An 11,335-nucleotide genomic window follows, 5' to 3' on the forward strand; every position below is an offset into this window, starting at 1 on the left:
ACTGCAGGGGCATCCACGTGTCCCTCTGCTACGCTGGCACTCGGAAGCGGGTGGTGGGAAAGGCTCTGGTAGGTGGTGGGGTGGCCACGCAGCCCCGGTCTTTTTGCAGTGAGTGGGGGGATCAGAGGCTGTACCCTGAGACAGGTGGTCCCTGTTGGACGTTGGCCATCGGAGTATTGCTTCGTGCATGGTGCCCACCTTACCCTGCCTGCTGTCAAGGTCCAGCACCCACAGAAAGCCCATGGAGGGGCAAGCTGGGTCTGTGGAGGTCCATGAGGGGGGCTTTGTGCTGGAGTAGCTGTGCCTGTGGGTGAACTATCAGGAGACTTAGTGGGTCTAAGTCACTAAACTTGTGGGTGAACCAGCAATGGGAGGAGAGAGGAGAAAGGGAAGGAGAAGGACCCGGGCGGAGAGGCTGGTGGAGGAAGGCCAAGCATGTTGGGAGCCTGTGGGATTGAGGAAGGTTTGGCGGACGTGACCGGTGACTGCAGAATAAGACCCTTGGCCAGGGTACCCCTGCTGCCTCCTCTCCCTGTGCCACTACGTTGTCCAGCTGGCTCCTGCGAGTAGGACCAGGGATGAAAATCACCCCCATCCCTAGGGACACCAAGGCTTCTGCCCTTTACCACCAGCATCATTGATGGGACTTCCAGGAACTCAAATGCCCCCGTGACCTCCATCATAGTGGGGCTGGTGGGGTTAAAATGGCTAGGGATACGCCTGAGGTGGTGGTTTTGCAACAAGGAGGGTTTTAGCCCCGGCTCCTTCCTCTTGCCAGGGGGTTTCCTCAGACTTTCCCCTGGCTCTCTCCGAAACCCTGTACCCCTGCGGCCAGGTGAAGCCCATCCTCACCAGCCTTTCTAGGCAGTCGTGTGGGCAATGGGGCGGGTGCCGGGCCGGGGAGGAAGCACAGCTCCTGCCTCGCAGGGGGAAGTGAGAAACTGCTGTGGAAATTCAAAGATGGGCAACACTCCCCGCCACCAAAACCGCTTGCCCTGCTCCCCGCCCCATCAGCCAGCTCCTGGGGAGGCAGTGGGGGGGGTGGAGGTGGCCAGGCTCAGGTAGTCCCTGGCCAAGCAGGTGGCTGTGTGCAGGGGACATGCCGGTGAAGCCGGCGCAGAGGGAGCCTCTCCAGCTCAAGGCCCTGCTCTACCCCCTGGGACCACTGTGGAGGAGACCCCTGAGGCCAGGGGAATGGGGATCGAGAAGGCATCTCCCCACACAGACCTCTAAGCGTGCACTGCCAATGGGTTCACTTTATTCTTTAATTTTTACAGCCATATTTTTCATCTCCATCCCCTCTGCTCTCCATGCAGACAGGACGGACAGCCCCCTGCCCTGTACATAAGGATGGAGAAGCGTGCACAGAGAGGGTTGCAAATCTCCCCCAGGCCCAGGCAGGCCGGGCAGCGGGGAGCACTGCCCCACCACCCTGGCAGCCGTGCAGGCAGGATGTGTGGAAGACGCCCCGTATGCCATAACAGAGAGGGAATCTGAGAGGCACTCGACAGCTGAGGAATCCAATGTGGATTGAAATGCCACTTCTGTGAACTGCAGATGCCAGCGGCATCCTGGAGAGGAGATGCCTGACTGAAGCTGTATCAGAAACGAAAGCAGAAGCTCTTACCTGAGCAGAAAGAGGTTTTTTTCCAACAGGATTTGTACGGGAGTTTCTTTTGCAAATTACCACACTGGTCGGGATGGGCAGTGCATCTGCGGGGCTGAGCCACGGCAGTCACCAGGCAGGAATTGGGAGAGGAGCCTGACAGTCCTGCTCCCTTTCCCTCTCACCCCCGTCTCCCGTGAAGCAGGTTGCTCTGCCTCCCATGAGCAGTCCTTCTTCCACTGCCAAAATGTCCCCGGCCTGGCTTCGCTCATTTCCCTACTCCAGATGCACAAAGGTTGCTCAAAGTCACTTCACAGGGCCAGGTGCGGAGCATGGGGATGAGGAGATGCCCGATTTGTGCTGCAGGGATACTCCTCCTGCTGTGGATAATTGGGAGCACAGTGCTGAAGCCTCCACATCTCCTGCTGGCGAGCCACAGGTGCCTGGAGCCCCAAGGGACAGTCACTGAGCACATGGACCAGCCCCTCTGCCATCTCCAGCCCCGAGGCTGAGATGGGGAGCCATCCCATCCTGGGTCAAGCGGAGCCTCAGCTGGATGAAGTCTCACCTCAACCAGTGTATTTAGGTCTGGGAGAGGAGTTGTGGCGAGGAATTTGGTCCTTGGCGCCTGTGGCAGCCCCTATGGTTCCCCTTATGGGACGGATGCTGTGAGTCTGGCTCCAGTGCCACAGCAGGGGAGAAGGGGGAGGGTCACACTTCGACAGCAGCATCTGGTTCTGCAGCCCCAGAAGACAGCTCAGGCTTGGGTGGAGGGTCACCTTCCTCTCATCAGAGGGATATCCCCCCTGCACAGTGCCACTGGGTGACCCTACAGTGAGCTGTGGCCCTCGGTGGTCATCGTTGCTTAGCAGCAGTGCTCTCACACTTTGCTTGGCCACCTTTGCTCGGCCACATTTGCTCAGTCCCAAAGCCTGACGGGTGAGGAGGCCACCTTGCAGAAGGAAGAGCTCACCCAGGCTGCCACCAAGATGGCACTTCGTGCAAATAACCCCCCCAAGGCACACCTAATTGCCTCACCACCCCATCTGGGGCCAGCGGTGTTTCTCACCCAAGCCATTGACCGGGCTCTGTTCAGCCAGGGGGATCAGCTGCTGTAATTACTCGAGAACAGCAATCTCACACTAACGAGTTCGTTTCTGAAGCAGAGCCCTTCCTGCACAATAAAGTCACTTGCGGGCGAGTGAGCAAGACCATCTAGAGAGAAATGCCTTGGACCAGCACCGCCGGCCAGCTCTGGTACGCAGGCAAAGCCTTGAAGACACTCACATAAATTAAGTCATCCCGCCTACGCTCGCATCACTCCCTGCCTGGTTTTGCATGGCGTGGAAACATCCATCACCGGGAGCCCTGTCATCCCAAGTGACATGCAGTGTTTCTGCAGCCACTGTGAGCTGAAGTGACGGCTGTCTGGGGCTGCAATGACAAGCTCATGGAGCATCTCTAGACCAGCAGACTCCATTGCCTGCCCCTGGTCCTCCCTGACTTCAGTGATTATAGGTCAGAATAAAGATGGATTTTTTTTCCTCCCTTGCTCCCTGCTCGGGAAGATGGACTACAGAGGGGGTTCCCACAACCGCTGGTGGATGTCTGCCACCACACGAGAGCGCCCAGAGGGAGGAGAGACCTGGATATTATGGCGTGCAGAAGAGGAGGGGGCAGGACTGTGAATGGAGCAGATGCTGGATGCGCCTTGCTCCATATGGCCTCAAGCCTCCTTTTATTGAGGTCAGTAGCAAAAATCGAGCTAATAGCAGCAGTGTGGGACTTAAATCTAATGTAACTCCCTGCTTCCCTCTCCATCTTCCCTTTCTCCCCCTCTTTCTGCTATTCCAGCCCTGTGTCCCCAAGAATTGCCCATCCGGCAGCAGACCCATCCTGGCACAACTGCAGCCTGGCAAATGGCACAGCAGCCCCCGCCACGCTCCAGCCTCACCAGCCACATCTCCTCTGCCTCCTCCGGATGGCATGGCTGCGGCAGCTGTCAGCAGTTCAGTGTAACTCAGCGTGATCCACTTGGGCTTCCTCCAGCGCTTACTGGTGCAAGCTGGGACTCGGCGCAAGTGGGGAAAGTGGAAAAGGGCAGTGATCCTAGAAGGTCGATCTTGCTTCAGGCAAAACACAGTCCTCAGTCAGCTCATGTCCGTGCAAGGCTTCGCCTGACCCTGAGAACGGGCTCTGGGTGTCCACAGGGAGCATCCAGAGTGCTCCAACCCCGTTCTCCCCACCCTCAGGCTCTCTCCTCGCTGGAGCAGTTCTGGGTGGTTTTGGTGGTGACCAGGGCCGTGGCCCCCAGCTCGGTGGCGGGCAGTGGGAAGCTGTGGTTGCACTCCTCGTGCTGGGAGTACACGGCAGAGAGCAGGATGATGTCGCCATCAGCATCGCCCTGGCAGCACGGCCTCCGCTTTGCCCCGGCTTTCCCAGGCGGCCCCGCCATCTTCAGGCCTCCATTATGATGCGGGCATGGGGCTGTGGCCAGGATGGCATCTCCCTCCGGCACGGCAGCGTCCTGGCAGCCTGGTTCAGGCAGGGGGCTGGCAGCATCCGTGTTTGCTGGGAGGGGGCAAGAAAAGGGGGTTATGGGGCTTACAAAGTGGGGCCAGGTGGGTCCCAGGGAGAGGATCCCACCCTTGGGGACACATGGGATGGGGGAGAAGATGGAGCTGGAGCAGGAGGAGCCCGCAAGGTCCCCACCACACCTCTCCTGCTGTAGAGCTCCTCCTGCTTACAACTAAAGGGGTTTAACCCCCCCATCCCCAAAAAACAACAGGGAAAGGCAGAAACTTGCACTTGCACTTCAAGCCCTCTCGCTAAACCCTGCCAAAGGCAGAGGAGCCCGGCCCTCGGTGGCTTTGCCCTCCCCAACCGCCTCCCACTTAAAAATAGACTTGTTTACATGCTTCGAACACAGGCGTGCGCCGCCGGCCCCAAGCCTCCCGTGACTTTCCACACATCCAGTGGCACAGTGGTGGGCCTGCCCGGGTGCAGCCCAGAGGGACAGGGACCACGGCATGCGGCAGGGGAGGTGCCTCCGACGCTCTCCATCATGGCTGGACCTCTCTTGCCACTGGATTTCTCCCTCTGCTTTCATTCTTGGTATTTTTCCCAGGCGGGTGCGTCACAGGCTGTCACAGCTGCACTCGGTTTAGCAGAAAGGCCCCAGGTAATGTCCCCCCGGGTCTGAGTCACCCGGCCAGCACCGCTGGTGGCATGTGGGAAAGCCGGCGTGCGAGCACTGGCTGCCCCCGGCTCCGCCACCCCCCAAGGACACCCACCCGGGTGGTGGGGCAATGTTGGGTGCCAGCATCCCCCAGGGAGCCATACCCCCTGCTGGGGGGTGGGGAAGGGTGAAACCAGGCGAGACCATTTCTGAGAAGAGTGGCCAGGGTTGAGTCAGCACCAGGGTGGGGGTCCCCGAGGGAGGAAGCGGCCACCTGGCCCCCGGCTGATGCCCCAACAAGATGCGCCATCACAGGGCACCACGGTCTCATCCCCTGGAAATACCCTGCCAGAAAAGGCTCAGCCCTGTCCCTTGCCCCCCAGCCCTACTTTTGATGCCTTTGGGGATGACCCCGTGTGGTGCTCTGGCATCCTGCCAACAGGGCTGGTCTTGGCAGCACTGGGGTCTTTGAGGCACACATTGGAGGGCACCGGGCATCCCAAATGGCAATGCCAGGCTGGGCAGTCAAGATGGGACTGCCATTTGTCCACCGCCATCCCTGCAGCCCCTGCTCCATCCATGGCCCTCCGGCTACTAGGGTAGAGGGACAGGCAACTTGCTGGTGGTCTGTTCCTGTCCCCCACGGAGAGGGTACGGTGCCAGTGGGTGCTTTAAGCAAGCAAAGGCACAGGGACACCTGGCAAAAGGTGGGAAAATTTAGCAGGGTCCTGCTGTGAGCCAGGTGCAGCTGTGGGCTTCCAGGGGACATAGGACACTGTCATGCAGGGGGCAGATCAGCTGCCCCAAAATGCCCTGGGGTGCCCACGGAACCGGGCGAGGTGGAGGAACTGTTGAGGTGGAGCTGGTCTCAACAAGGACGTGCCTTGGGGGAGCCAGCAGCAAGCAATTCCATCTGCCCTGGGAGCCTTAGGATGCTGAGACAGGGAGAGCAAGAGGTCCCCTACCTTTGGCCTCCTCATCCGCTGCCTTCCTCTTCCTCCTCTGCTTGCCCACCTTGCAGGCCAGGAAGCCCCAGAGGGCAGCCAGAGCTAGGATGAGCCCCACCACCGCTGGAACGCCGAAGATCAGGAGGGTGCTGGGCAGGTCCACCGATGGGAGAGTGGGCACCAGGGGGGAGGTGGGCGCCATGCGGGCAGGCTCTGCTGTGAGGTGAAACACCGTCAGTGTCAGGAGGAGGAGAGCTGGGGGAAGGGAAGGAGGGCAGCGGCATTTCCCATCCAGCCGTCGGCCTCAGGGCTGTGATGGCGGGGAAGGAGAGTGGCTCTTCATCACTACCCATCCACCACCCGCAACAAACCATCCCCATGCCTGGACCCTTGTCTCACCCACTGCTGTTCCTGGCTGGGGGGAGATGAGCGCATCCTGCTCTTCTCATGATACCCCTGGGGGTCATGGTCTTCTCATGGTCACCCGTGACCCCCCCGCCAGGCTGGATCATCCGTCTTCTCCCCGAACTGCGTTCCCCTCACTGGAACTGGCTGCCCTCTTCCTCTCTCCTCCTCCTCCTCCTCCAGGTGAAGGCAGCGCTCCATTCTCCGTCACCACGTCCATCACCATACACAGGAAAAGGTCCCCTCCACCCGCCCACCCCTGGTGTACCCCCAGCCCCCTTGGCCCACTACCACCCAGCCCCGGGGAGCTTGGTCCACGGCCGCCCTTGTCTCCTTACTTGCGTTCTCCTTGAACAAGTCGGAGCACTGGACACAGGACCTGGTCAGGAGATCGAAGCACTGGGAGGACAGGCAGGGGGAGGGAGCAGCAGCTTTTCCTGATGAGGACATGGCAGAGTGCAAGTGAGAGTCTGGCTCCCGCATGGCGTGGCGGCGAAGGGGCCGCCCGAGTGTGAAATCGCAGCGCCTCGGGGCCCGTGGCAGCGGGAGATACAGTCTGTCAAGCTGCGTCGTCTCCCTTGGGGCTTGCGATCGCTACGCTTGCCCTGGGGCGGATCTTCAACAGGGAGGAGGAGAGCAAGCGCCCAAGCCCTACCCCTGCCTGCCCGTGCAACGCGCCCTCAAACTACACTTCTCCTCCAAAATACGCTTCCGAAATCCTCACAGCCCCTGGTGTGTCCCAGCCATGCAGCCGCCCATCCATGCCCAGCGGCATGGTGCCCCAGCCCAACAGTGTCACCTCCTTGGCTCTCACCTTTCCCCAGCCAAACCATATGTCGCCTCCAGCCCAGGTTTGTCCCCCAGCCTGCACTCCCCCTCGCTGGCTGGCAAAAAGCCCCCTCGGCATTCTCCAGTGCCTACAGGATACTTTCCTGTGCCCAAGATCTTTACAAGACCCTGTTCCAAGGCCATGGATCTGGCTTGGAAAATGCAGAAAAGGGCTGGAGGAGAAAAGCATGCAAGGGTAGTGAGGTTCCCCCTTTTAAAAGCTGCCACTGCACCCAGGACGCTGCCTGTTAGTGACTGCTGCACGGGCAGGCTGACTGGTGTGTGTCCTCCATCCCTACGATCCCACCCCCATGATGGTGCTCTCCAACACCTTGTTCTCTCCATCCTCTCCATCCCAGACCTAGACCTGTGTCAAGGACCCTCCCAGTCCCCTGGCACCGTGTCTCATTCTTCAGGGTTCAGATCTGGTTCTGCTCAATAACTGCCCAGGGCATGGGCAAAGCAGGTCACACCAAGGAAGTCCAGTCCCCATACACTTGTAAGGGACTAAAAAAACTCTTAATGGTTTTAGTTGTTCCTGATCGTGAGTAGGAGAAACCTTCTGCCACCAGCACCCATACGTCAAAGGTCGGTGCTTGAGATCTGAAGTGGATAAGTGATGGATTTCAGTGCTACACATGGCTCTTCTCTGTCCTTACCAAACAAAAGTCACATCCGCTTTTCCTTCACCCCGTAGGAAAGAAAGGGACCAGCCACAGTTGCTGGCTTGCTCTCAACTGAAGGAAGCAGCACAGGAGACTTGTCCTGGCCAGGAGAGACCTAATGGGGCTTTACTGCTGGAGTCTCCTGCTTGCAGCAGCTATGGCCTCCAAGCTCTTTCTAGCGAGGTCTCTGCCATTTGCTGTTCTGGAGGGGAGGGAGAGAAAAGCCAAAGGACTCTTTGGCTTGAGGTGACAGAGTATCAGGTGTCCTTGCTGGGCAACTGAGCTCCTCTGAGACAGGCCAGAGGATCTGGTCCCTGGATGTTCCTGTCCCTCTCCAATGGCTTTTGGGCAAGCTGAGCCCACAGCTTCTGCACCCCACCCCCTGAAGCCGCGGGCGGGATGCAGACACCAAGTCCCTGCACTAGTCGCACCCCAAGCATGGCTCTCCAGCACCCCATGCCCCGCGGGGCAGGAGATGCGCTACGGTGGGGCCCTTCCAGCCCCCCAACCATGTCTCCCTCCCTGCTGGCAGCATCCCCGGAGGGTGGCTTGCACCAGGGCAGCACCAAAGCAGCCCCAGCACCATCTCAGTCCTCCCCGCCAGGCGCCGCTGGGCTCCGGGCGAGTGAAAGTCCCGACCAAAACTGGTCACTGCCTGCCGGTTCCACGCCTGCTGCAATTTCACTTCCCTTTCCAGCCGGTGTGCCCAGCCGCTCACTCCCTCACCCCTCGCACTGGTGCCTGGCTGCTGGGGAGCACCATCGCTGTGCGGTGGGGATGGCCGTGCCAAGCCCAGGGAGGCTGCGGGCTCCCCCGAGGAGCTGCAAGAGCTCGGCCGTCATTCCCGCATCTATGACTCAGTTATTCCCCCTCTGTTCTTAGTCAAAGTAAAAATCCCCGAGTGAGCAGGGACACGCCAATCACTTCCCTCTCTTGGCACGGCCCCGAGCTCCGAAGCCACAAGCGGCACGGTCAGCTCGGCACCCTCCACCTCCATGCTTGCGCTGAACCGGCTGTGCTCACCCCTGCGCAGGTAGCTGCCGGGGGAGGACATCTCTCCATATCCCACCTCACCCAGCTCCCTGGATGGGTGATCATCTTGGATGCCCCGGGCAAGGAGCAGGGCTGTGGTGCAAGCCTGGGAGAAGGAGGGGCATGAGTCCAGCAGCAGGGTGCACTGGGAGCATCTTCAGAGGGTCAGAAAGCCCCAGCAGGGAGGGCTGAGGGGTCAGGAGAAAAGCTCAGGCTCACTCCAGGCCACATCTGAGCTCCACAGAGGAGAGGGCACCTAGACCGCTCACTGTCCCTGGCAGGCAGCTCGCAGAAGCATAAGGGTAGGGACTAGGGAGCAGACAACATCTTGCCTTGTGGGCTGGTGCCGTGCACGGGGGCAGAGGACCCCCACAAAAGAGCCAGTGCTCTGTCAGGACACCTGCCCCTGCAACACCTCACGGCTCCAAAGGCTTTGCTGTTCCTCCTGCCCTGGGGTATTTCTACCTGCTGATCCCCTTTTCCCAAAGGGGAACACTGCTGCATCATTCCCCTCTCGTCCTCCCCCCTGAAATCCACCCCACTCCCCAGGCTTCCCTCGGGTCAGTTGTCTCTCGGCGACCCCCAGCCCCTATTCCCCTGGGTCCCACCGTAGCACTGTCACCCTGCCCCTCTCCCTCCCCTCTCCTCTCCCTGCTTGGCTTAATGCGGGGGGGAGCCAGGGGGAAATGGGTCCTAGCATCTGCTGTACCACGCTTACAGATTAACTCTGTGACCCCTCCAGTCAAATATATGCACCAGGGAAAGCCCAAACCGAGGTACGTAGACGTTGCTTTTGACACAGAGGGCGAGGTTTACAATAGAGCTCAGGAGCTGATGGCTCCCATTTTGGTACCTGGAGTGAAAACCTGAAGCTGCAAATGCTTGGTGGGGAGTCCAGGGATGGCAGCCGTGATGTCCTCCTGCAAGTAACGTGCTCCCGGGTCCTGTTGCGTGGAAGGATGTTGCAGCCTCATCGTCGTGACTGATCTTACCCTATTCCCTCCCATTTTCTGAGCCCCCTTTTTATCCCCTTCTTCAGCTCTTTCACACTCCCTTCCTGGCCCGTCTGCTTCCTCCTGGTCCAAGAAAACAATGTTTGAATTCACACACGATAATGCTTACTCATGGAGAAAACCCCCGCTGACTTCCCCAGCGGCACTCGCACGTGTGCCTGCTCACCAGCACGGCCCAGGCTGCCCAGTCAGCTCTGGGCATCAGCCATCCCCCTCTTCATCTCCCCCATCTTTGCCTCCCCTGCCCTTCGTAATGGCTGTTCACCGTTTTTGGAGCAGCAGAAGTTAAAGCTCGGTGAGTAGTTCGAACTCTCTGCATCTAAGAGTTGAATACGCTTGATAACAGCACAAATGCATAATTAAAGAGCAGAAAAAATGACTCACTGGATAAGGAAATGCGCTTTTCTTATCTCCTCTGCAGAGAAACGAAAGCCCCAGGAGCCTGGGACTCCGGCTAACTAAGTGCTTTTATTAAACAAATAAACCAGCAAAGATATCAAAGGAGCTATTTAAAAATTATATCTTAATCCTGGAGTCAGAGAGCTCGATTTCCAGTGCTGTTTGCTCCAACCGTGCACTGGGAAGACCAGCTTTGGCTGAGGTCAGCTGCTGGGATCCCTGCGGACAGCCCAGCAAGGGACAGGGCAGCGCCGGTGGTCCCAGAGGTGGGGAAGAACAGCATCGTCCTGCGAGTGGTTGTGTACACTTGAGCGACTGGACTCGTGTGAGTGGTTCCTCTGGTGTCAGGGGTGGGTGAAGTGACTCACGCACGCGCTTGCAGAACCACCCGTAGCAGAAAATATCCACCGAAAGTTCACCTTGTGCTCGTGTGCACCGGAAACCCAAAAGCTTGTCGATCAGAGAAGCCGCGAGGTGTTTATCAAGCAGACCCAGTTCACCTTGGGACAAATGTCTGACAGGATGCACCCAACGCCCCAGGAACACCTCGGCACAGCCCAGTGTCTGCCCCACATCCAGATGGTGCCACTGGAAGGCTTTGGCTGGAGCCAACCCCCAAAGTACATTTGGCACCTGACGGCTGCGTCCCTTCCCAGTGCCTCTGCTCCAGCAGGTGGGAAGCACTCCCTCCTGAAAGGTGCCACTATGGCTCTTGGGAGCTGGTTTCTCAGAGCTCCAACACAAACCTTCTCCTTGGCATCCACCAGGATGCCCCAGCACAGCCCAGACCCAACTTTGCTCTGCCTTCTCAAAGCCAGCCAGACTTAGGGACAAAACCTGGGAAGATTTTAGGAATAAGGTGGGAAAACAAAGGCTTCAAGAGATTCACCAACACCCTAAATCCAGACCTCTCCACGGGCACTCTGCTTCTCACCAAGGATTTTTATGGCACTGCTCAGCCACCTGTACCGGGAGTTTGGCGTGGGGCAGTGCCCTGGTGGCACCGGCTATGCTGAACATCGTTTGTCTCTTCCCCTTCTTGTTTAAAAGCCCCTGAGCTGTGCTTGTCCATGAAGTTAAGGAAAAATGAGCAAGTGTCCTTGGCTCCCTCTGCAAGGGGACTTGGACCCCTGCAGGGGTAATACTGAGCACCCAAATTAGGCTTTTATAGTGGTGTGCCCTTGGAAGACCCCTCCAGGGTTGCAGAGGGAGGGTGGTGGGTCAGGACTGCCTGGGCTCAAGCTCCCTCTGCCCATTCCCCG

General features: G+C 58.9%; 1 protein-coding gene across 2 annotated transcripts; it reads right to left on the minus strand.

The window, feature by feature from the left end:
- Window positions 1-2,513: 2,513 nt before the first annotated feature.
- Window positions 2,514-9,732, minus strand: TNFRSF13C (TNF receptor superfamily member 13C). 2 transcript variants are annotated; one of them, XM_063323772.1, is made up of 3 exons: window positions 9,515-9,732; window positions 5,750-5,947; window positions 2,514-4,177 (listed from the first exon to the last, which is right to left on the minus strand). In XM_063323772.1, the coding sequence occupies exons 1-3, from the start codon at window positions 9,666-9,668 to the stop codon at window positions 3,855-3,857; spliced, it is 675 nt and encodes a 224-aa protein (XP_063179842.1). In that variant the 5' UTR covers window positions 9,669-9,732; the 3' UTR covers window positions 2,514-3,854. The 2 variants fall into 2 exon arrangements, with proteins under 2 accessions (XP_063179842.1, XP_063179850.1); XM_063323780.1 differs by lacking the exon at window positions 9,515-9,732 and adding an exon at window positions 6,475-6,973.
- Window positions 9,733-11,335: the final 1,603 nt, after the last annotated feature.

This window comes from Chroicocephalus ridibundus, chromosome 1 (genome assembly GCF_963924245.1).
Source record: "Chroicocephalus ridibundus chromosome 1, bChrRid1.1, whole genome shotgun sequence".
Classification (NCBI taxonomy): Eukaryota; Metazoa; Chordata; class Aves; order Charadriiformes; family Laridae; genus Chroicocephalus; species Chroicocephalus ridibundus.